The sequence below is a fragment of the Mustelus asterias genome, chromosome 27 (genome assembly GCF_964213995.1).
Source record: "Mustelus asterias chromosome 27, sMusAst1.hap1.1, whole genome shotgun sequence".
Classification (NCBI taxonomy): domain Eukaryota; kingdom Metazoa; phylum Chordata; class Chondrichthyes; order Carcharhiniformes; family Triakidae; genus Mustelus; species Mustelus asterias.
The window spans coordinates 17,578,116-17,605,070 of NC_135827.1; the positions used below are offsets into that span (position 1 = coordinate 17,578,116).

The 26,955-nt window shown below is 44.4% G+C and overlaps 1 protein-coding gene across 1 annotated transcript in view; it reads left to right on the plus strand.

The window, feature by feature from the left end:
• igsf9bb (immunoglobulin superfamily, member 9Bb) overlaps positions 1 to 26,955 on the plus strand; it is a 683,212-nt gene that overhangs the window by 563,374 nt on the left and 92,883 nt on the right. The window contains exons 11-12 of the mRNA XM_078198934.1: positions 4,742 to 4,858; positions 11,024 to 11,174. Of these exons, the coding sequence (XP_078055060.1) occupies positions 4,742 to 4,858; positions 11,024 to 11,174 (268 nt within the window). The remainder of the gene's footprint in view (positions 1 to 4,741; positions 4,859 to 11,023; positions 11,175 to 26,955) is intronic.

The window sequence follows — 26,955 nt, forward strand, 5'->3', positions numbered from 1 at the left end:
GAATACAATAAAAGTTGAAAGACTGCCAAATAAAAAGATGTAGGTTTTTGAAAGACATGAATGCTACATTTGATGTAGAGCTGCCTGCTCATTCGCATCCCAGGCTGCTTTGATGTTGCCCTGCAGAAGGTAGCCCTGGGTGAGGGATGGTCTGATAAAACAGACTGCTGGACTCTTAACCACCAAGCAGTTATAATCAATTAACCTTGCGTGTTCTTTGAGTTCTTCCTTTCAAAGCCTTGCTTCACTTGCAAGCCCCTGATTAAGCCGCAACTGGAACCTTGCAGGAAAAATGTTACCTTGTAATTGGTAATGAGTTTGAAAAAGCCTCAACTAATTTCCATGGTGCAAAAAGACCTATTGGAGCAGAACATGTATTACACACCACCAGAGGGACCAATGGACAGATAAAATAAACTGTAATAGGCATTGATCAATAGCATTTCCAAAGATATTTGCATTTTCCAAGAAATAAGCAGAATATCATGCAGATTGTTCTTCTAAGTATAAAATGATTAATTTTCAGACACATACTTTTTCTGCTTAGTCCATGAGAAAGGCTACCAATTTTTTTAAAATTAAGTACTAATTTCCTGCTGTCTTATTCTGTTTTTCACTGGGCAGCACGGTGGCACTGTGGTTAACACTGCTGCCTCGCAGTGCCAGGGACCCGGGTTCGATTCCGGCCTTGGGTCATTGTCTGCGTGAAGTTTGCCTATTCTCCCGTGTCTGCGTGGGTTTCCTCTGTGTGGTCCAGTTTCCTCCCACACTCCAAAGATGTGCAGCTTAGGTGGATTCACTATCCTAAATTGCCCCTTAGTGTCTAGGGGGGACTGGTGGGCTAAATATGTGGGGACACGGGGATAGGGTGGGGCTGGGCCTGGGTAGAATGCTTTGTCAGAGAGTCGCTGCGGTCTTGATGGGCTGAATGGCCTCCTTCTGCACTGTAGGGATTCTACGATTTGTTGTTCTGGTTGTAAACAGTAGATCCAAGATCATTTTTGCTGTGCAAGTTCATGTTCCTATGAGATCCCCTCAGTGAGGCTGTATTTTGGAGATAGACACAAAATGCTATCCAGTCAGATGTGCATTGTGAAGGCTGTTTACATTGGTTTCTTTTCGGAAAGGGAATGACCAGCACACTGTCGGCTGCATTACATTTTGATGCTAACCCGGTTTTCATTAAGCTACCTTGCTTCAACCCTTCCCACATTCAACGTTTTCTGAAATGCTGCCTCTTCACTCACACCTTTCATAATTCCTCTCCTTGCATTTAACTCAAGCCCAAACATGTGAAGTGGTTTGGGCATTTTATGCCTTAAAGGAGCAACATAAATGTTGGCGTTCTGGGTTAGAGAGGTGGGGCTGGATTCTCATGGAGTCGGGGAAACTCCACTGAGTTCAAAAGAGAAAATGCTGGAAAATCTCAGCAGGTCTGGCAGCATCTGTAAGGAGAGAAAAGAGCTGACGTTTTGAGTCCAGATGACCCTTTATCAAAGCTAAAAGGCATAGAAAGTGGGAGATATTTATACTGCAGGATGAGGGAATGAAAGATGAGTCATAGCCACAAAAACAAGGGGGTAGGCTGTTAATAGCAGTCCATCGAGAGAATAAAAGGTGTAAATGGCCAAACAGCAGAGAAGCAGAAATCAGAGGGTAAGCTGTGACAGATGAAGATGTGGGGGGAGGGGGGGAATGGGCGGGAGAGAGGTGAAAGGGGGAGGAAGTTGCCAGGACCAGATTCTGGGAATCCAGGAAATAGTTGAGGCCAAAACGTTGTGTGATTTCAGGAAGAAATTAGATATAGTTCTTGGGGCTAAAGAGATCAAGGGATATGGAGGAAACCCGGGATCAGGATATTAAGTTTGATGATCAGCCATGATCAAAATGAAGGCGGATCAGGCTCGAAGGGCCGAATGGCCTACTCATGCTTCTATTTTCTATGTTTCTAATCCCGACCCATTCCTGGGATTTCCAGTTTTCACCGGTGTGAGTTAAGAATGCTCCAGGTCGCGAGCCCACACCTTGCACTCTGAACCTGACCAGTTCCTTGTGGGGATAAGCCTGTCCTAATCCTCCACAATTTTCAGGAAGTTGGGCCAGCCTTTCAAAGAGTTGTGGTTCACAGCATCTTTGAGGTGACATGAATCATGAGCAAACCTTTGAAAGGTAAGTTCAAAAGGTCCTAACCCTGTCCCCCAAGCCCTCCACCCACCCCCACAATGCTTCTCATACCCTCCATGCCAAGCGACTCCTCTCCATCCATCCCAGATGTCAAAGTTCCTTGCCAAGCTATGGCACTTCCATGCCCAGTAACCCACTGTATACTCTGTATAGAACCAATGAACCCCATAATGACAAAAAGCTTTAAAGAAGAAATTTATTCATAACTGTCTACTGTCTTTAAAAAAACTCCTTTTTACTACAGTCCAATAAAAGTGTCAATCATCCAAACCCTCTGGATGATTGATATGGAGAATATGCGGGACCATAGGAGTGGATGGAGGGACATGAGGTGGCATGGATGGGATATGTAATGTGGGGATTGAGGACTAGAGAACCCGACTGCTTTTATTGAAACGAGGACAGAGTTCAGAGGCACTGAGATGTGCCTTTTAAACAGCCAGCCTTGGCCCCCAACAGCCGTTGCAGGGGCCTCCAAACTCTTTCAGGAGGCAGCAGGCCTGACTCCTGTCAGCGCCGCCCCACCAGCCCCCAGACAAAAATCCTGCCTTTGATGGCACTTCTTCCCAAGGCGGGCGTGCCAAATCAGGAAATGTTCTGATTCCCGTTACCGACTTTGTAGATGAAAATCTTACCCCTGATATTCAACTGAGTGTTAATGGATAGGATGGCACGCTGGCATAGTGGTTAGCACTGCCGCCTCGTAGTGCCAGGAGCCCAGGTTTGATTCCCGGCTTGGGTCACTGTCTGTGCGGAGTCTGCACGTTCTCCCCGTGTCTGCGTGGGTTTCCTCCGGGTGCTCCGGTTTCCTCCCACAGTCCAAAAGACATGCTGGTTAGGTGCATTGATCATGCTAAAATCTCCTTCAATGTACCCGAACAGGTGCCGGAGTGTGGCGACTCGGGGATTTTCACAGTAACTTCATTGCAGTGTTAATGTAAGCCTACTTGTGACACTAATAAATAAACTTAAACTTTACTTGGGGGAAATTTGTGACCAGTAAGACCAGCAATAAACCAGCTGATCATGGTCAGGTTTATGAGAAGAAATAAGTTTGTTTAACCAATTATCCATCTTCTTTGAATATGGAGAATAAGTATTTGCAAGGCTATTCGAGAGTAGCATATTAAGAAAACATGTATGGTACTTCTAAATAATTTCCCATGCCATTAAGCACGGATATCAAGATCTGGGCTGGAATTTTCCAGCCTCTCCTGCCGGCAGGATCTTCCAGACCTGCCAAAGGAATGGACCTTTAAATGGCTTGGTTGGCTTGATGGCCAGTATGGTGCCAACAGCAGGAGGATCAATCCCTATTCCTTGCCAATCTGCGGTGGAGATTATGGTGCCGTGGCGTCAGACCTGCCTTTGTGCAGAGAGCTCCACAGGAAGAATATCCTATCTTTATGTTTTCACTATAAATTTCCAGGTTAATAATTCTAGGGTGGGATTTTCCAGTTGCGCCCGCCGCAAGGCCGAAAATTCTCGCCCAAGATCAATGGACCTTTAAATGGTCCGTCAAATTGTCTGTCAGATACGTGATGATTCCCGCAGCGGGTAGGACAGGAAGATTTACCCAGAATAGCTATGAAAACTTGTCATGTGGTAATGATCCCTCCAAGAGGCAGCAAACAGAAGTCTTAAGGGCAGCTATCAGCATTTAAATTGGTGGTATTGGTTATTGGTTAGTAACTTCTAAAGAGTGGCGATCTCTGTCAGATTGCTACTCTCGACAGACTTACCCTCGCTGTAATTTCACAGCTCCTGTCTCGGCCAACCTTCCACACACAGGCTGGGTGAGACAGGTGCAATCCACACAGCCCTGGCAGCATCAGTGCAGAGCAACTGGGGTGCAAGAGGTCAGGAATACCCCCTTTTTACGGCAGTAGCTTCCGTGAAAGGGGTGTTAAAAGGGACAAGGGAGCAGACAGGTTTCACTGGGCGGTGGTTTACCGAGGAGGGGGGGTTGGTGAATCTGATGGGTGAGGGTGATTGTTGGGGGATTGTCCTGGAGCGGAGACGGGGGGTCGAGCCAGGAGATGGGTGGGTGTTGGAAGTGGGTTTGGGGGTGGGATGGGGTTGGTGTGGTGGGTCCCGTGCAAGGCTGGGCCTGGGCGTGTAGATAGTTATTCCGGAGTTGAAAGGGATTTTGTTTTTCCCTTGTAACTCTTTCAGAGTAACTAGCAGGGTAAAACTGGTAGAGCCATCTGAAGTCAACAACTTTAATTGCTTCTGTCAGATGGTTCCCAGCCCAGTGCAATTGCCCAGAGGAAGTTGGCATTTCTGGGCAATTGCTAGGCAACCACTTGCGTGGGATGTACCTGGAAGGCACCCACCCCCGGATGTGATGCTGGTGGACCTGGAAGTTATGGGCCTATATTTATAGAAATGCTAAAAAGTGCAGAAAAACTGTGGGTTGGGAATTATATTGGGTAGCTAAAAAAAACTAGAAATAATTTGTACACCCATTATTATTATTTTCGCAGTTGCTGAGGTCAGTATTTTGCAGGAAAATTACACCTTTGAAAAATAACTTCAAACCATTTCTGTTTCCCAGGATCCTCCTTACTTTACGGTGCTACCAGGCTGGGAATATCGGCAGGAAGTGGGCCGGGAACTGGCCATTCCATGTGCTGCTGCAGGTGATCCATTCCCAGTAATCTCCTGGAGGAAGGTAACAGAACCTTAGTTTTCTTTACCTAACACAAGCTAAGCTGTCAGAGCTTGTCATTCCTCCATTCGTACAGTAGTTACAGGACACACGAGCAAGGCCATTAAGTTAGATGACTGAAAAGCAAATCTTGTTTTTAAAATCTCAGATAATTCCGAGTCTTTCAAAATTGATTGTTGGATCGCATCCTATATTCATAGAACATAGAACAGTACAGCACAGAACAGGCCCTTCGGCCCACGATGTTGGGCCAAGCTTTATCTGAAACCAAGATCGAGCTATCCCACTCCCTATCATCCTGGTGTGCTCCATGTGCCTATCCAATAACCGCTTAAATGTTCCTAAAGTGTCTGACTCCACTATCACTGCAGGCAGTCCATTCCACACCCCAACCACTCTCTGAGTAAAGAACCTACCTCTGACATCCTTCCTATATCTCCCACCATGAACCCTATAGTTATGCCCCCTTGCAATAGCTCCATCCACCCGAGGAAATAGTTTTTGAACGTCCACTCTATCTATCTCCTGTCCAAGTTTCTCTGAAAATTGCCAAACAGTGACGTTACTCAGGAACATCAATGCGTCATAATGAATCATGACGTGGAGATGCTGGCGTTGGACTGGGATGCGCACAGTAAGAAGTCTTACTACAGCAGGTTAAAGTTATTTGGAATCACGAGCTTTCGGAGCGCCGCTCCTTCATCAGGTGAATGATCCACTTACCTAATGAAGGAGCAGTGTTCCGAAAGCTCATGATTCCAAATAAACCTGTTGGACTTTAACCTGCTGTTGTGAGTCTTCATAATGAATCATATTAGCATCAGCCTCCTCTAATAACTTGTCCAGCTCGTATGTTGAATGTTTGCAATGAACCCGCATCTGTTGTAGAAGCTAAATTGGAAGAACCCGATGCTGAAGTTGTACTTCATAAATTACCATTGATTGATTTGAGCTGCTTTTTGAATGAAGGTTTAAAAAAAAACTCTTGTAAACAAAAGATAACATTGGAATGGAAAACAAGTCATATAACGCATCATAACTTGATTGAAGGGATACATTTCACAGGCAATGATCAGATCTTCCATCTTGTGAATACAAATCTGCTTTTTCATGAATTTGAATAAAATGTGTCTCAGCCATCCATGAATTTGGTACTAGCAATAGTTGCAGAGAGAGGAGATGGATGTCCTGGGAGTGTTTGCAATAACACCAGCTTTATTTGCAGCAATAGACCAAAATTGTGGATTTCAAAGAAGGAGCAAGATGCAAACAAAAGGTCGAATTCTTTTTGCCATTGTATAAACATTACACAGGGACATTTGCTGTGGTGGTTTGCCCAAATGTTTGAACTCTTCTATTGTTATTGCCTTTAGATGGAGATGTGGCAGGATTCTTGAGTTTTTTTAACCACCTGCCCCAAAAGAGCCTGATCCGCTGAGGAAATTCTTCCAAGCGCCATCACAATATACCAGAGTATATTGAGTTCATTTCACAGCAGCAATTGGTTTCACATGCTTGGGTATCTCACAAATAGATCTCTGCTCGCATCTCTCAATCTTAGATTTGCGATTGTTTAGGGACCACGAGTTCAGGAGCAGATACCCAACCCAAATTGGGCTGAAAGGAGTTATTTTCACAAGAGGTAGCCGAGAAAGTGACCATTCAACACCCAGAACTCTACATCCACTACTCCTTTCCCAGTGCATTGGGAAAATCAATCTGGGTTGAAGGGCCTGTTTCCATGCTGTAAACCTCTGTGACTCTATAACTGCTGGAGCACAAAAACTATGAAGGCACTTAATCATGATTTTCAAGTTTCCAATTTGAATGATAATCGAAAGATACATTTCAAAGAAAGTAGTTTGATTAACTACATGGTTTTACCAAATAATTGAATGTATTTGATTCAGATTTTTTTACAAATCGATGCCCAAATTGAATCCTCAAATCTGCGTAGATCTCTGCCATGCAGCAACTGGGCTAGTACAACTGGGAGGCACGATGACACTGTGGTTAACCCTGCTGCCTCACAGCGCCAGGGACCTGGGTTCAATTCCCGGCTTGGGTCACTGTCTGTGTGGAGTTTGCATGTTCTCCCCTGTCTCTCACTGGATTTTCTCCAGGTGCTGCGGTTTCCGCCCACAGTCCGAAAGATGTGCTGGTTAGTTGCATGCTAAATTCTGCTGCAGTGTAACCAAACAGGCGCCAGAGTGTATAGACTAGTGGATTTTCACAGTAACTTCATTGCAGTATTAATGTAAGCCCACTGGTGACACTAATTAAAAAATTTTAACCTTCCAAAATCCCTGGATAGGATGAAAAAGTCAACACAATCACTATCCCTCATGACTACCCAGAGGAAATGCTGCAAAGGCCAGGTGTGTGAGTGTCGGGGAAGGGCTGGATCAGACTAGACTTTGTGACCCGCCATAATTGACAATCCTACAATGTAAAAGAAAGACTAAGGCCAGAATGTTACGGCCATTCACGCTGGTGGGATTTTCCCATCCCACTGCAGTGAACAGAGATTCGGCTGGGTGCCAAATTCTCCGACCTCGCTGCAGCAGGATCGTGGCGTGAGCAGCCAGTAAGATCACGCCCTAACATTTATATGGCACTTTTCCTTCAGATGTCTCAAAGCGTTTTACAACCAATGAAGTGCTTTTTAATTTTTAAGCGTAGTCACTATTGTAATGTAGGAAATGCAGCCGCCAATTTGAACACAGCAAGATCCCACAAACAGCAATGAAATAGATGGTTGTTTAGGGACCACAGAATGTCCAACCCAAATTCAGCTGAAAAATATAGAAAAATGATACAGCCAAGAGAGAGACAATTCAACGCCCATAAGTCTGTATCCATGACTCCTTTCCCAATGCTTTGGAGGTCATCTGCTTTAGGTGTTAGTTGAGGTACAAGTATTCACCGAGACACCGTGAGATTGCCCCTGCTCGTCATCAAATGGCATGGTGCCATGGGATCTTTAATGCTCATCCAAGAAGGCAAACGGGGCCTCAGTTTAACATTTCCTCCAAAATCGTGGCACCCTTGAGTGCTCAGCAAATCTGGAACTCAACAGCTCAAGCCAGCATCTTCAGGAAAGAAGGGAAGAAAATTATGAAGCATCAAAAACTAATAACAGCACAAGGAGCAGGCTATTCAGCCCCTCTGCTGCATGCTGGTTTTAAGCTCTACATGAACATCCTCCCACCCCTCTTCATCTAACCCTACCAACATATTCACATTCTTTCTAACCCTTTGACCCGCATGCTGACCTCGCTTCCCGGGGACGATGGGGCTGTCCTTTGAGAAGAAATTGAATAAACTGGGCCAATGTTCTCTGGAGTTCAGAAGAGCGTGGGGTGATCTGTGTGAAACATATAAAATTTCCAAAAGGACTTGACAGGGTAGGTGCTGGCAGGATGGGGAATCTGAAACGAGGGTTCACAGTCTCAGAATAAAAGCTTGGTCATTTGAATGGAATGAGAAGATATTTTTGCACTGAAAGATTTGTAAATCTTTGGAATTCACTACCTTAGAGAACTATGGAAGCTCTATGGAATTGAGGACATTTAAGACAGAGATTGATCGATTTTTGTTCAGTAACAGAATTAAGGGACCTGGGGATAGCGTGGGGAAGGTGGAGTCAAAGTAGAAGATCAGCCATGATCTTATTGAAAGGCTGGAAGAACCTTATGGCCTACTCCTGCCCCTCTTGTGTTCTTATGCTCATCTCGAATCCATCCACCTAAAATAACAACAGGTTTAACTTACTAATTAGGTTTAGAGGCCAAAACTTTTCCATTTTATATGACGGAGGTTATCCATTAAAGTTTTGCGTTGATAGATGAGATGTTAGTTGTCAACTGCAGATAATTCCCAATGTTCTTTCCAAGAATTGGTGAGAATCAGGCTAAATAAGCAGAGAATGGTACATTCAATATTATGAGAGAGCGAGTGCAAATGTTCACCTCCGGGAGGGATCATTTTTCCGTTTCATTAAAACCACTTTTCCATCAAATGTAAAGGGCTTCGGGGAATACGAGCAGATTGAAATTTCTCGTACCAAGAGTTGAAATGTGTCCTGGTTGTTTATACAATTACATGAATGCTTCCTGGCTGTAAATTACCCAAAAGAGATGTGTGATATTGTTTTCTGCATCCCCAGGAGGCCGGAGCATAATTACACGCCACACGGTAGTTTATATTTTTACGTCCTGATTTTTCCCTCTTCCCCCTCGGGTGATTTCCCAACCTGGCTTTGAATTCCAAGTGAGCTCAAGGCAGCTGCAAATCACTGCCTATTTAAAGGAAATAAAGAAAGCTACCCAAATGGCTGTTTTATGAAGGAGTAACAAAGGTGCAGACTGCAACAATGTAAAATGGAGACCAGCTTTGTAATCGGTTGTAAAAATTTGAAAGCATAATCCGAATGTCTGCCGGAGCCCATCTGCCGATTCATCTGCCTCAGGGAGCAGAAAGTCATTGAGACTTCGACATTTGTTGAGATTTAAGGTGCTTATCAGTTCTGCTCGGGATGCAGGTCTGATTCTCTTGCTGGCGTTGGTGGGTTTGGATCTATTTTGACTGTTCCTGCCTCTGAGCGATCAGCACACACAACTGGGATGAAATCGTGGTTTTCTACTTCTTGTCCAATGCCCTCCTTCTACTGTGCAATTCCCAGTGGTCTGCTGTCTGCTGCCTTCATTAACCCACATGCAAAGGTGTAATAGAACATGCCTGGCTCCAGCCCGAACGCAAATGCTGATGACATGACAAAACCATTTCCAGGTTGTGTTCCTACAAACATGCGTCAATCAGGTATCTCCCTGCAGCAGGATGGAGATCTAGAAAATCACCCTTCCCTTATCTGACAGGTTAAAAATCTCAGAATTCTCCGGCCGTTCACGCCGGCGGGATTCTCCAGTCCTGCCGGTAGCCCACCCCTGCCTGTGGGTTTCCCGTCGGCGCGGGGGTGATGTTAATGGGAATTCCCATTGACAGTGGCGGGAGCAGAGAATCCCGCCGCTAGCGCCACCTCCCGCCGGCGGGAAACACATGACTGGGAGGCCAAAGAATCTCACCTGTCTTTTCTTCCTGCAAATCAAAACTTGAAAAATCAGTTATCGATTGATCAAATACCATCAGATTTCCCAGAGTACAATGGAAAGAAAAGAACCTTTAAGTCTCCTGAACAATTTTATATTGTATATAATATTAAATATTAGGTGCAGAATTTTCCAAACAATGGCAAAGTGTCAGATTCTGACTGAAAACCGGTGTCTTTCGCTCCAGAGAAACAGGCAGATTTTCTCTCCAGATCTCCTGACACTTGGTCAGATAAAAAGCAGGGTTGGGGCGGGGGGTGCATTGTGTGCCGTCATTCTTGAGGGGCGGGGTCTAAAAAAACCAGCAAGGCCAGTTCCACAGAGATCGGAGCGCCCCCAATCTCAATGTTAAAATACAGAACTCCCTCCCCTCCAACGGACATCAGCTTCCACCCCACCCCACCATCTAATATCATCGGCAATCTTCCCACATCCAACCCCTCCCCTGCCATCATCGCCTGGCCCTGGCTTCACCCCGGCTCCTGGGCTCGCCAACCCGGCAGTGCCATCCTGGCAACACCTTATACATACATAAAACCTGTCACACCTCTGGCTATTTACAGTTAATTCATCAACTCGTACCATTAATTTTATTTCTGTCTCCACAGATGTTGCCAGAAGTGCTGTGTTTCCATGTCTTTATTTAAGTGACAGAGCATTTTCCATTCGCCCCCCCCCCCCCCCCCCCCTCAGGTGGACATGTGACATTATTTGGAGAAGTGTCGGGATTTCACCTGGTTTCATGGCCAACGTTTATCCCTCAACCAACACCAAAATACAGTTGATCTGGTCATTTGTCTCATTGCTGTATGTGGGATCTCACCCTGCATAAATTGGCTGCTGTTTTCACCTGACTGTACACCAAAAGTATTTGATAGTCTGGGAAGCACTCTGGGACATCCTGATGTGCCAGTCACTTTTCTCTTTCAAGTGTATAACTGCATAATTATAAAACATAAACTGAATGGAAACTCATTTGAACATGCATGAGGGGCTGAGAAAGCAGGGGGTTTTCAGACTGACCTGATATATGTGTGTTTGGTTTGTTGACTCTTTGAAGGTAGGGAAGCCCAGTAAAAGCAAGCACAACATCCTTCCAAGTGGCAGCTTGCAATTCAAAGCTCTCAGCAAAGAGGACCACGGACAATGGGAATGTGTCGCTACTAATGTTGTCACAAGCATCACTGCCAGCACACATCTCACTGTAATCGGTAGGTACAGCGAGTTATGACCTGACTGCGATCTACATATTTATTTCACATATATCACAAGGCATAGAGCTATTGCACTTGATTTCATAAGTTAGAGAACTCTGGCTATATGAATAACTGTGTATATAATTAGTCATTGCAAAAATACTAATTAAATGCTGGTTCGAGGGCCAATTTAATAGATCCTGTTAGTAAACTGGGATGTACTCTAATGTATTGCTGTTAATCTTTTAGATCTTGCTTTCCTGCTTATTGCATCTGGATTTGAGGAAACCAAACTGCTTTAATAATAAAACAAAATTCACTGATTCCTTTTACCATTTTTGGGATCTCCGACATGCAATACAATTGCTAGTAAATATTTTGATTTCTCTTCAAACATTGCCTAGCTTCCTTTCTGCAGGGTATTTGCTTCTACTTAAACGTCGTGCATCTCCATGCCTTCCACTTGTCTCAGTTTTAGAATGTTTGTAATTTGAAAAGAACTTGCATTTATATAGCATCTTTGACAGAGTAATATGTCCCAAGACAAATCACAGGAGCGCATTCCGACAAATATCGACACTGAAACAAAGTTCGAGATGGCAGGATCAGTGACCAGAAGTTTGGTGAAAGAGAGAGGTATTAAAGTCCACCTTTAAGGAGAAACATGCGGTGAAGAGGTTTACAAAGGGAAAGTCAGAACTGTTCTGAGGGTAGCTATGCTAATATGGGCTGGAATATTCCAGCCATTCAAGCCCCGACACCGCTGCCAGCGAGGACGGAGAATTTGGTACTCAGTTAAATCTCCGTTCACTGCAGCGGGACTGGAAAATCCTGCTGGCAAGAACGGCCGGAAAATTCCAGCCATGGTCTTTTTCATTTTGCACAATGATCACCCCTGCAGAATCTCAGTGGTAAGGTTGTCAAATTGGTACAATTTGTGCCAAATCTGCCATGTGAAAGAGGAAACTCATGAGAATGAATCTGAAATTTACTGGTGCATTGCGGGCCCCCAGATCTAACTTCAAGGAAGGTTAACTATTTTGAATAACTGTAATAATTGATACGCTGAATATGTATAATTTAGATGCAAACTGTCAGTTTTTTGCTTTTGTGTCTTTTTCGGAAATGTAATGGAGGTGCAGCTCCCACTCGACTAATGATGTTGAGTACAAAAAAATTCAGTTGCTGGGAGAGCAAAGGCCTAGTGGTATTATCCCAGAAACTCAATAATGTTCTGGGGACTCGGGTTCGAATCCCGCCATGACAGGTGGTGGAATTTGAATTCAATAAAAACAAATCTGGAATTAAGAATTTACTGATGACCATGAAACCATTGTCGATTGTTGTAAAAACCCATCTGGCTCACTAATGTCCATTAGAGAAGGAAGTATGCCATCCTTACCTGGTCTGGCCTACATGTGACATGGTGTGGAGATGCATGTGACATCCAGAGCCACAGTGGTTGACTCTCAACTGCCCTCTGAACAAGGGCAACTAGGGATGGGCAATAAATGCTGACCGGCCAGCAATGCCCATGTCCCAAAAAGAATGAGAGAGAAATGGAGAACCTTGATTATGGATTTGAATGGGAACGACAATCATGGTTCAGACTCATTGCTGGAAAAATATTCCATTGCAAACATTTGAGTTCAAAATTAATACAATCTTTTTAAAAGGATAACTGGTGTAGGCAGTTTGATAATCATACTCATTAATGAACCCATGCTGCAATTTTTAAATATCAAAAAGATGCAATTTTAGTTAATAAGTATTCAAAAAAATTAATTATAAGTCATTTTTGAATTAATGTTATAGTATGGTTCACTCATTGCAACATACCTATACCAAAGCAGTGAATATTACTTTTAAATCTTTTGTTCAACAAAATTATTGAACTAATTTTTTATTTGGCATCATTACAAGATTGTTTTTGCGGTGGCACAGTGGTTAGCACTGCTGCCTCACAGCGCCAAGGACTCAGGTTCGATTCCCGGCTTGGGTCACTATCTGCACAGAGTCTGCATGTTCTCCCCGTGTCTGCGTGGGTTTCCTCTGGGGGCTCCGGTTTCCTCCCGCAGTCCAAAAGACGTGCTGGTTAGGTGCATTGGCCATGCTAGATTCTCCCTCAGTGTACCAGAACAGACAAGTAGGGGATTTTCAAAGTAACTTCATTGCAGTGTTAATGTAAGCCTACTTATGACACGAATAAATAAACTTTAAACTTTTTTCATAAATATGATAAACTCAAGTGCAAATTTGCCAATAACTATGCTTGATTATTTTCCCTTTCTTACTAATATCTATCTATGGGGAAAAAAATTCAATTATTTTGAACTACTGAATCTCATTTTCTCTTCAGATTTAACACTGATTGCAGTCCCATTCTGTGAGGTGGATTTAGGCTAAACAAGCTACAGTTTAGGGCCTCCACAATCCGCAGGGGCCGCACAAAATTTCAGAAGGTTTACAATGAAGAGAACATTTAAGAGCGGATACCAGAAAAGAAAAAGAAAGCACCAGCTTGAAGAGCAACTCAAAAAATTACCAAAATTACCAAAATCTATGAGAGATCAAGCCAGCCAAATGATAAATATGTAATCAGTAAATGCATTCATTTGAAAATAATTTGTATTTTTCACTTTAAATACCTTGCTATTAAATAATTAAAAGGCATAATTATGTTTTCAATTTTTTTGTGGCGACCCAAGGTCCTGTTTTGGTACGCACCTTTGTGAGACCTTTTGGTGTAACTTTTTAACAAGGGGCCTCCAAGCTTTATATAGCTTAGGGCCTCACCAAGTCTCAATCCGGTACTGGTGGGTACATAACCAATGATGCTTCCCTGGCATGCATACAGGTAAAGCATTCGCCCAAATAATGTAAAGACAGGTAGACATTTCAGTGAAGAGTCAAGAGGAACATTATGAAGCTGAGATGAGGCAGCTATTGTAAGAGAAGCAGCACAACAGTTACAGTCCAAAGATGTGTGGGTTAGGTTGATTGGCCATGCTAAAAATTGCCCCTTAGTGTCCTGAGATGCGTAGGTTAGAGGGATTAGTGGGTAAATATATAGGGATGTGGGGGTAGGGCCTGGGTGGGATTGTGGTCGGTGCAGACTCGATGGGCCGAATGGCCTCTTTCTGTACTGTGGGGTTTCTATGATTCAGTCTGGAAGTTAATTCTCAGATTAAATGCCTTTCTTATTATGTTGAACATTTGTCTGGTTCTCAATTACCAAAACATTACAGTAGTTTACTGTATTTAAAGCTATTCTTGAATGGCTTTTCTCAGGAAAGTAAGGTTGTGGTGTATGTGGTGCCTGTCTCTTTGAGAAACTACAGCATAAATGAGTCACCTGACTTGAGGGATCAATGGGAACTGAGAGTGAGTGATCACCCTAGATGGTGGCATCCTCTCTTGGGCAGAATGATCCAGCAGCCATGTAGTTAACATCATAAAGACTGAATCCTGACTCCAGAGCAGCCTAGAACTGCAATCGGGTGACATGGTGGCACAGTGATTAGCACTGCTGCCTCACAGCGCCAGGGACCCAAGTTCAATTCTCGGCTTGGGTCACTGTCTGCACGGAGTCTGCATGTTCTCCCCGTGTCTGCGTGGGTTTCCTCTGGATGCTCCGGTTTCCTCCCACAGTCCGAAAGACGTGCTGGTTAGGTGCATTGATCATGCTAAATTCTCCCTCAGTGTACCCGAACAGGCACCGGACTGTGGCGAGTAGGGGATTTTCACAGTAACTTCATTGCAGTGTTAATGTAAGCCTACTTATGACACAAATAAATGAACTTTAAACTTTTTTCATAAATATGATAAATTCAAGTGCAAATTTGCCAATAACTATGCTTGATTATTTTCCCTTTCTTACTAATATCTAACGATGGGAAAAAACATTCAATTATTTTGACCTACTGAATCTCATTTTCTCTTCAGATTTAACAGATTCAAGTCCCATTCTGTGAGGTGGTGGGTACATAACCAATGATGCTTCCCTGACATGCATACAGGCAAAGCATTCTCCCAAATAATGTAAAGACAGGTAGACATTTCAGTGAAGAGTCAAGAGGAACATTATGAAGCTGAGGTGAGGCAGCTATTGTAAGAGAAGCAGCACAACGTTGCAGTCTGGAAGTTAATTCTCAGATTAAATGCCCTTCTTATTATGTTGAACATTTGTCTGGTTCTCAATTACCAAAACGTTACGGTAGTTTACTGTATTTAAAGCTATTCTTGAATGGCTTTTCTCAGGAAAGTAAGGTTGTGGTGTATGTGGTGCCTGTCTCTTTGAGAAACTACAGCATAAATGAGTCACCTGACTTGAGGGATCAATGGGAACTGAGAGTGAGTGATCACCCTAGATGGTGGCATCCTCTCTTGGGCAGAATGATCCAGCAGCCATGTAGTTAACATCATAAAGACTGAATCCTGACTCCAGAGCAGCCTAGAACTGGGTGGCACAGCGGCACAGTGGTTAGCACTGCTGCCTCACAGCGCCAGGGACATGGGTTCGATTCCTGCCGTGGGTCACTGTCTGTGTGGAGTCTGCACGTTCTCCCCGTGTCTGCATGGGTTTCCTCTGGGTGCTCCAGTTTCCTCCCACAGTCCAAAATATGTACTGGTTAGGTGCATTGCCCATGCTAAATTCTCCCTGAGTGTACCCGAACAGGCGCCGGAGTGTGGCGACTAGGGGATTTTCACAGTAACTTTATTGCAGTGTTAATGTAAGCCTACTTGTGACACTAATAAATTAACTTCAAAACTTCAACTCCTGTACCAGGTTTCTCTCATCAATAAATAAATGCCTTTTGGTCCTATTCCTATTCTTTGTTTCATTCTCTGGCCTCCCCTCAGTATTTTTCTCAACAGCAGGAAGCAATGTGCTGTTTCCTGGTGGAAGCATCTTCTGGTCCCTCCGCTGTCAATGGGAATTTCCACTGAAGCCGTCCAACACCGCTGGGAACCCCACTGCAGGGGGTGTGCCGCCAGCCGAACCAGAGAAACCCGCCGGCATGAACTGCCAAAGAATTCCAGCTCATATTTTTTGTCATCAGATAATACAAAATGAAAACCTTTTTGAGATTTCCAGAGTCAAATGCGAGTGACGTAGGAAGTTCTGAGCACAGCTGATGTTAATGTTGGGGTATTCCAAAACTCAGCAGGAAATTTTGCAATGTCTGTTCTTAACTGTCTTTTTGCAATTTGTATAACGTGAGGAAAGATGTGAAGACCAGATTCTTTTGGGAGGATTTTAAACAAAATAAATGTTTGTTAAACAGTAAAACACACAATAAGAAAGTCAACTGAAATACAATTAACTAAATTCATGGCTATCCTCAATATCTTCAAATCTACCCAGATCCAAACCCTCTATTTTGCCAGCCTCAGAGCTAAACCGCCTCAAACAACATCCCATAAGCTTTGAAGGTGACGTCACAGGTGGAGAAGGTGGTGAAGAAGGCATATGGCATGCTTGCCTTTATAGGACGGGGCATAGAGTATAAAAGTTGGGGTCTGATGTTGCAGATGTATAGAACGTTGGTTCGGCCGCATTTGGAATACTGCGTCCAGTTCTGGTCGCCACACTACCAGAAGGACGTGGAGGCTTTGGAGAGAGTACAGAGGAGGTTTACCAGGATGTTGCCTGGTATGGAGGGGCTTGGTTATGAGGAGAGATTGGGGAAACTGGGGTTGTTCTCCTTGGAAAGACGGAGGATGAGGGGAGACTTAATAGAGGTGTATAAAATTATGAAAGGCATAGATAGGGTGAACGGTGGGAAGCTTTTCCCCGGGTCGGTGGTGACGTTCACGAGGGGTCATAGGTTCAAGGTGAAGGGGGGGAGGTTTAACACAGATATCAGAAGGACATATTTCACACAGAGGGTCGTGGGGGCCTGGAATGTGTTGCCGGGCAAGGTGGTGGAGGCGGACACACTGGGAACGTTTAAGACTTATCTAGACAGCTATATGAATGGAGTGGGAATGGAGGGATACAAAAGAGTGGTCTAGTTTGGACCAGGGAGCGGCGCGGGCTAATTGTTCCTGGTTTCTCGTTTCAAGGCTTCATTCTATGATCATCTTGCTGGTGCCAGTACAGAGTGAGACTGCGGATAGTTGGGAACCTGTCTCGGGGGCAGGGAATTCATATGGTGTTCGTGGAAGTGGAAATGACTAGGGTTGGGAAGCATTTTCCGATCGGGGCCATTGTGATCTCCTGGACTCGTTTCGATCGCCTCAGGGGGTCGGAGAGGAATTTCCCAGATTTTTTTTCCCCATATTGGCCCTGGGGTTTTTCACTCTGGGTTTTCGCCTCTCCCTGGAGATCACATGGTCTGGAATGGGGGGGTGGGGGTAAGTTAATAGGTTGTAATGAACAAAGCATCGTAGCTGTGAGGGACAGCTCGGTGGATAGGATATTGGTATGTAGATAGGCTGGAAAATTGGGCGGGGATCCTGGATTCAGGATTCAATCCTGGACCGGGGAGCGGCGCGGGCTTGGAGGGCCGAAGGGCCTGTTCCTGTGCTGTATTGTTCTTTGTTCTTTAAAACTAGAAGCAAATTCCAGAAATAGTTACCACACTAGGCACCTACATCTTCTGGGGTTGTGTCCAAGCTGGAATAGAGACAATTGGTTTCTCATCATGGGCTTCCTCCATACAGAACTTGATAGGAGTGAACACAGCTTTCTGCTGTTTTGTGATTTACCTACACAATGTGGGCACCACAGGTTAGGCCAGCATTTATTGCCCATCACTTGTTGTCCTTGAAAAGGTGATGGTAAGCTGCCTTCTTCGCTGCAGTCACCGAGGTGTAGATACACCCACAGTGTTGTTTGGGATAGATTCCAGGATTTTGACCCAGTAGCAGTGAAGGAACTTATTTCCAAGCCGGGATGGCAAGTGATTTGGAGGGGAACTTCAAGGTGGTGGTGTTTCCAATTATCCATTGCCCTTGTCTTTGTAGATGGTAATGGTTATGGGTTTGGAAGGTGGGGTCTGCGATCTCCCTGCAGGGTGAATGGCCTTTGATATACTAGATGGGATTTTCTGTGTCCTCCACCAACCCCTATGGTGTGTTTTCTGGTGGCGGAGATGACCTTCTATTGGTCAGCGATGGGATCTTCCTGAGCTGCCACTGTCAAAGGGTTTTCCCATTGTTCGTACCCTTCACCACTGGGGAACCCATGGCTGGATCTCACCACTGGGGGCACCAGAAGATCCCGCTGTGGGAATGGCCAGAAAATTTTGGCCATTGTCTTTCTTCTTGACCTTCCGTTGTCTGAACTAACCTCCTCAGAAGTTAGCCATAATTACCTTTCCTACTGAAGCGCTCATCTTTTAGAATGTAAATCTGAAATCTACCCCAATCCTCCATTGTTACCAAACTTGCCTCAGGTAAACACCTGTTCCCAGTTTGGCCATGCTAATCAGTATCGCTAAGTCCTAATTCTATCAATTCAAACAATTTGGGTGTGATCTTACCGCTCATTCACACCACGCACCCATTGCAGCGAAGATGGAAGTTTTGGCAAGAAGCCAAATTTCCGTTCACTGCAGCAGGATGGGAAAATCCCGCTGGCGTGTACGGGCCAGAAAATTCCAGCCTTTGTCTCTTCCCCATTTTACAAAAAAAAGGCTTGTTTTCCCTTTGAACATACAGTCAACTAGAACACATTCCCAATTATTGGATTTCTGATTTTTCCACTTTATCACCATGTTCTAACATTTGGAAGGTCATATTAGATCCTGTGGCAACAAAACTATATCCTTGGAAGAAATGACCACTTTACATTAATTTTTTTACTGGAGGAAATGCAAATTTGGAACACTTAATAGTTAAGGGGCAAACAATTTCATCAAAAGCTGTCTATTTAAAATATTCCTTCAGCCTATTCAGTTGTAATTGCAAAATAGCAAAGGATATTTTAATTAATCAACTTAATATTGTACAGTATCTCATTAACAAATCAAGTGGTTTACAATTTCTATTGTCGGGCAATGGAGAATGCCAATTTTAGAGCATACAAAGGCGCGAATTAATAGATTAAAAATGACAACTCGTTAGCTGGTAACATGCTGGAGAAATGAAGATCTTTGGCATGTTTAATGGAAGTTATCCACCCTGTGAACTTAATGAGCTTTAAGCAGGATGATTTGTAAATCTATCTGCTTTCAAACACCATCATTGCATGAGGAATCTTTCTCCAATACCTCATTAATACAGCCAAGTGTGTGCCAGAGTAAATCTGTGATGGAGCGAATGTTGTCCATTTACGTAACTTTACGTAACATCTACTTTAGCAAGCAAGGGCGACAGGGTGGCACAGTGGTTAGCACTGCTGCCTCACAGCGCCAGGGACCCAGGTTCAATTCCAGCCTTGGGTGACTGTCTGTGCACAGTTTGCACGTTCTCCCCCTGTCTGCGTGGGTGTCCTCCGGGTGCTCCGGTTTCCTCCCAGTCCAAAGATGTGGGGTTAGGTTGATTGACCATGTTAAAAATTGACCCTACTGTCAGGGGGATTAGCAGGGTAAATATGTGGGGTTACGGGGATAGGACCTGGGTGGGATTGTTGTCAGTGCAGACTTGATGGGCTGAATGGCCTCCTTCTGTGCTGTAGGAATACTATGATAACACAGCCTGAGGAAACCAGTAAGACAGTATGCCTTTCTCCAGAGACCAAGAGAAACAGTTTGCAAAGCAAACCACCACTAGCAGTAAAGATAAATAGAAGCCAGTGCTATTGCCTGACTGAGGCTGCCATTTTTGTCCTAGCCAGTTCTCAGCTCATGGTCATCCTAACATTGTTGACTCGTGTGGTCCTTCCCACCGTGTCAGGTGGAGATCCTCAGCCAAAATGGTAAAGTGGAACGTGTGACTTAAAGCAGCAAGACACAGTCCCCTGGTGTTTCTGCTGCTTTCTGAATCTACCCACTTTTGTACTTTCCAGGCAGATCCAGCACAATAGGAAACGACCATGCTGCAGAACGACTTTCACTGGAAGATGGTCTGCAGTAGAAAATGGAGCATTAGAACATAGAACATATAAAAAATACAGCACAAACAGGCCCTTCGGCCCACAAATTGCGCCGGTCATGTCCCTACCTACCTGGGCTTATATATAGGCTTGCCCATAACCCTCAATCCTATTAAGCCCCATGTACACCTCTATCAGGTCACCTCTCATCTTTCGTCTCTCCAAGGAGAAAAGACCGAGCTCCCTCAGCCTATCCTCATAAGGCATGTCAACCAATCCAGGCAACATCCTTGTAAATCTTCTTTGCACCCTTTCAATCTTTTCCACATCCTTCCTGTAATGAGGCGACCAGAACTGAGCACAGTACTCCAAGTGGGGTCTGACGAGGGTCTTATAAAGCTGCATCATTATCTCCCGACTCCTAAACTCAATCCCTCGATTGATGAAGGCCAGCACACCATACGCCTTCTTAACCACATCCTCTACCTGTGAGGCCGATTTAAGAGTCCTATGGACCCGGACCCCAAGGTCCTTCTGATCCTCTACACTGCTAAGAGTCTTACCCTTGATATTATACTCCTTCATCCCATTTGACTTGCCAAAATGGACCACTACACATTTATCCGGGTTGAAGTCCATCTGCCACTTCTCCGCCCAGTCTTGCATCCTATCTATGTCACGCTGCAGCTTCTGACATCCCTCCAACCTATCCACAACACGACCAACCTTCGTGTCGTCGGCAAACTTACCAACCCATCCCTCCACTTCCTCATCCATTTATGAAAATGACAAACAGCAAGGGTCCCATTGGAACCTCAGTATTGTATATGTGCAACATGCAGTCTGATGATGTTCGTATCACACTGCTACCAGTCCAGTGTAAAGAAGGTACCTGGTTTCAGGCGACAAGATGCCTTTAATCTCCCCCACCAGCCCCTTGGTGATAAAGTGTGAGGATTTCCAGGTTCATCAGCACTCTGTATGTCGGTTTAGATGCAGTGGTGTAAATACTGCGTTCTCTGGATTGCTGCTTGCCGTGAACTGACCAGACTCAGTCCAAATACCCTTGAATGTCCCTTAAATTACACACATTGAATAATCAAACATCAATTAGTGCTAGTTTCTGAAAGCTGAGTGCCCCATATGTAATTGGATGTGAGAATATAAGTAATTCTCAGTAACCATTAGCAATATATGAAAATACAGCCTAATTATTATTCATCTGACGCTGTACAATTATAGTGCTTTGATTGGATATCACACCTACAGGAGGTGACCAGAATCTACCTTGCTATTAACTCTGATTTTCTTTTCTCCGATGACATTTAATATTATTGTAGTTACTTCCCAACAGAAAGTGAGAAATTCTTCTCAGAGTGCCTTGAATGGCTGCTCAAGCTTTCAAAAATCATCTATGGATTCTGTCCTAAGATATGCACTGTGTCTGTGTATATGTGTTCGTGTGTGTGTGTGTATATGTGTGTGCGCGTGTGTATGTGTCAGTGTGTGCATATGTGTGTCGTGTATGTATGTGTGTGTCTATGTGTATGTATGCATGTGTGTGTTTGTATGCATGCATAGGTGTGTGTGTGTGTGCGAATTGATTTGACTTATTGTCATATGTACTGGGATACAGAGAGAAGTATTATTTCTTACGGGCTATACCGGCAAAGCATACCATTTTACATGGGGGAAAAGGAAAAAGATAGGGTGCAGAATATAGTGCTGCAGTTACAGGTAGGTGAAAAGAGAAAGATCAGCATAATATTTGATAGAACCACTCAAAAGACTGATAACAGTAGGGAAGAAGTTGTTCTTGAACCTGTTGGTGTGCATGTGTGTATATGTGTCTAGGTATGTGTGTGCGTGCATGTCAGTGTATGCATATGTGTGTGCCGTATATGTGTGTGCATATATGTGTGTGTGCGTGTACATGTTTGTGTGTTAAAATACATGCACATTTACATTGCTGCATTGATTTAAGATGAACAGTGTCAGCCTTACCAATACTGAAAAGTATTATCCCAGCTGTGTTTAACATAACCCCGTGTTTCCAGATAGTGGCTGCGAAAACCCGGATGAAGCAATTCCAGGACCTCAAATTTGCATCAGGAATTTCTTTTTGAAGGCAAACGCTTCCTTAATTTACTTCAACAGCCATCAAAAATACCCCGGGGTCCCTAAAAAACCGACATCCCACAACGCTGGAATCTCAAAGGCGCAGGGCTCATGTTCAAAATGACACCTGACTCCCAGAGTCCCTAAAAAAACACGATCAACAGATTAGTGAGTGGCCTCCTTCTGTCCTGCATTATTCTATGAAATGGAGTCACATGATTGCTTTGCCAGCAAGAGGCAGGACATGCACATTTAATTACATTCAACAGGAACTCAAATTTTAATTCCAAAAGGACTGTAGGTGAACGAATTGTGCAAGAAATTGGAAGATATTTTTGATTGTACAGGGTCTTCAGCATCTCGGTAAACTATGAGAAGATTGTTAGTGCGGGGGCTTAATTCTTCTCTGCATTGCTTCTACCGCATTTGTTAATTTGTTCACATTAAATTCTTATCTGCATTAATTTAACAGTCATTATTATGCGTGGAAAATAACATGAACATATTAACCAATGCGCTAAAAATAGAGCGCAAAAGAAATTAAACCCCAGTGCGTCTCATTTTCCCCGATTCTGCAGATCTATAATAATAAAATCCAACAGTGAATCCTTCAATTTAACAAACAGCTCTTTTGTCTTGATATAAATCCGCTTTTCACTCAATGTCTAAAAGTGTAAGTGTCAGTCGTAGCTGAGTTGGCAGCAACACTAGTCTGTGAGTCAGAAGGTTGCGAATTCAGGTCTCCGACCAGAGAGTTAAGCACAAGAATCCAGGCTGACATCCCTGCACAGTACTGCAGGAATGTTACACTGTCAGCACTGCACTGTCCCTCAGATGGGACATTAAACCATGATCCCATCTGCTCTCTCAATTGGATGTAAAACATCCCAAATACTGTTTCAAAGATGATGTGGGGGCTATCCTATTGGCTGCTGCTTTTCCTCCAACACGGGGGTGACTATGGGTGAGATTTTCTGGCTTCCCAGCCGCGTGTTCCCCGCCGGCGGGAGCTAATGCCTTGTTCCTCTGGTCCCACCGCTGTTAATAGGAATTCCCATCGATGTCACCACCCGCCTGCTGGTGGGAAACCCGCAAGTGGGGGTGCGCCAGTGGAAATGGATAATCCCATCGTTGTGAACGGCCGGAGAATTTCGGTCCATGTTTCAAATGTACTTCATTGGTTGCAAAGGCACCTTTAGGCCTGATAGGCACTATATAAATGCAAGTCTCTTTTTTTAATTAAAAAAAGCTTAATTTGCTTTGCAAAGTCGATATTTATGGTTTTCGTTTGAAATCAATTTTTTTTTACAAGTCACTTTTAAAATCGTACTGTCACTGACTGTTCCTCTCTCGAAAGCTGTCCAATGCATCGGAGCCAACATGGGGTGGAATGTTTAGTTTCTGTGATATATGCTATAAAGCCAGAAACCCCCCTTTTTTTGTGGAACAGATTTATAATATTGTTACCTTCACACAGAGGAAATCATCCCCACCACGTTACTGGTGTTGATTGACGGCATCATCACAACTTTACAAAGGGAAAATTTAATTTAGCGAGAAAATAAATCCTGATTCCACGTAGGGACAGCCTTCAATATCTTTGAGTTAGAAGCCCTGAAGTGTGTCAGTCACAGTGGATTGAATGTCCTTCACACTCTCCTTGATCTGCTGGCTATCAGAGCGGCTGAGCACAGTTTCTCATTGGTTTCTGGGTCTCTGTTGAAGAGATATTTGTGTTTACATTTGTTTTAAATGATTCCTTTCTGGTAACAAGTCAGATTCTTATTGTTATGGTCCTGTTAGCGCTGGAATGTCAATGCATGATTGGGGCTCTTTATTCCTTGCTAAATATACGACGCTAGCTGGAGAAATGGCCAGTTACTTTTTGATAACAGCCCATCCCATGTCAGAGACTTTCAGATCCGGACCAATCATCATCTATGTGGGTTTTATGAGGAAAGTGGCTTCCATAGCAAAGGCTTTCAGTTTAATTTCACACTCGACTGAATGTTACCTCCACACTTCCTCTCATTTGTCAAGGTTACATTCTGTCACCATTTCTTCAGTTGGCCACTTGAATTTAGATGAGGGTTTCTACCTATCAGGAATTGCATTTCCTTCTTGTTATTCTGCTCCCATGGAGTTCAAGTGTAGAGTGATTTAGCATATGGAAATATTAAGACTTGTTTTGTGCGTCGGTTGGTACATTTGCCGAACTAATTTACTTGCTGAGCTATAATCCTTGGGTTTTCACACCGCAGTGTTTTGCATCTACTACACCCCGAGTATAATAATCTTCAGGCGAGAGCGTGCACTAAAGCCCAGGGTGATTTTTAACAAGAAATCTGCAGTTGTGAAAATGCACAAAGCTCTGTCCCTATATTGAATCTTTATTCCTGTCTGGTGTTGGCATTAATGGTTCTCGGCAACTCAGTCAGTAATTGGGTATCAGGCGGTGTAAAGGAAGTTATGGTATCATTTCCTGTTTGATAGTAGGTCTCTGAAAGTTGAAAGTGAGGGTCTTTACAATTGAATTGCTATTTTTACTCTAATACTTTGTGAATTCACAGAATCGCAAAATACTACAGTACAGAAGAGGCCCTTCGGCCCATCAAATCTGCACCGATGCATGAAATGCCCTGACCTGCCCACCTAATCCCACTTGCCAGCACTTGGCCCATAGCCTTGAATATGATGGCGTGCCAAGTACTCATCCAGGGAGTTTGCACATTCTCCTCGTGTCTGCGTGGGTTTCCTCCGGGTGCTCCGGTTTCCTCCCACAGTCCAAAGATGTGCGGGTTAGGTTGATTGGCCAGGTTAAAAATTGCCCCTTAGAGTCCTGAGATGTGTAGGTTAGAGGGATTAGCGGGTAAATATGTGGGGATAGGGCCTGGGTGGGATTGTGGTCGGTGCAGACTCGATGGGCCGAATGGCCTCCTTCTGCACTGTAGGGTTTCTATGATTTCTATGAGGTACTTTTTAAAGGATGTGAGGCATCCCGCCTCCACCACCCTTCCAGGCAGAGCATTCCAGACCGTCACCACCCTCTGAGTAAAAAGGTTTTTCCTCAAATCCCCCCTAAACCTCCCACCCCTCACTTTTAACTTGTGTCCCCTCATAACTGACCTTTCAATGAAGGGGAACAGCTGCTCCCTATCCACCCTCTCCATGTCTCTCATAATCTTGAACACCTCAGTCAGGTCGCCCCTCAGACTTCTCTGCTCCAATGAAGACAACCCAAGCCTATCCAATCTCTCTTCATAACTTAAATGTTCCATCTCAGGCAACATCCTGGTAAATCTCCCCTGCACCCCCTCCAGTAAATTGTTTCAAGGTCTGAAACCAGAAAATCCCGCTGGTGTGACCGACTGGAAAATTCCGTCCAACATTTTTAAATGTCAGTTTTATTCGTGCTGTGTATAGAGCAGACATTGGTTACTTGGAAAAACCCCTTGGGAACTCTGCTGAACAGTGGTGGTGATAAATCCTATTTATTTACACAGCAAGGTTGTGCTGAGAAAGAGCTACACCCCTAACATGAAAATACAGACTCTAGTCATTGTAGGATTTACTGGGTCTTCACTCACTATTCCCAAAGGTGCTATTTAAGGTATACGGCTAAGTTGCAGTAAAGAACTGACCACAGGTATCAAATTTACCCAACGCAGATCCTCAGTGAATGAAAACATCTGGCAGGCCAGTGTTGTAGATGTAAAGACATGGGGCTGGATTTAATTGCTGTAGTTTACTGACTGCAGAGCCAGTGGCAACCTTGCCGCAGTCATTTCCAAGAGCTCCAGTGGTTTTAAATCACAACCTAAATCACAAGGGTCCCCAGGGCCTTCAGGACGAGGACTGTCCCGCCTCCATGAGCTTCCGGCCAACCAGTCAGATGGCCAGCAGCTCTTCAGACCCATCAGCACCACCCGGAATGGTGGCCACTGCGGGTACTGCAGGAGGCCTGGGAGGAAAATCGGTGCCAGAGGACCAAGGCTCAGTGAGATGGGGGGACTTGCTGGGGCCAATTAGACAGGTGCCAAGCAGTGGGTCAGGGGCAGGGGCTGTTCCTGTGACTAATGGGGCCCTCCACTGAACACAGTAAGTTCACACAAGTGGAACCCCCCCCCTCAGACAACAAACCCGTCTGCTGGGGTACACTGGGTGGCTTGCCAGGTGAAGGTGCCCCTCCCCATGCCCCACCACCTCCTGCTGGAGGAATAGTCAAAATGTTTGCACTTAACTGGACTGAAGGTGGAATAGCAGTGGGGGAAGGTGCAGGGAGGGGGGGTGGGGGAGCTCACAAGTGATCTTACTTGGCCTGGGAATGGGCAAGATCAGACACATCAGCCAGAGAGGCCTGTGAAGAGGAAGGAAATGTGAAAAATAACTAAAATTACTGTTCAATTTAAAAGATATCCCACTAACCAAAGGATTCTTCCTAATGCATGCTTTGCTCTCACTTTTTGATATAGAATCACCACAGTGCAGAAGGAGGCCATTTGGCCCTTCAAGTCTGTACCGACTCTCCGACTGAGCAACTTACCCAGGCCCACCCCTGCGCTATCCCCTGTGACCCCATGTATTTACCCCACTAATCCCCCTAATCTGCACATCTTGGGACACTAAGAGGCAACTTAGCACGGCCAATCCACCTAGCCTGCACATCTTTGGACTGAGGGAGGAAACGGGAGCACC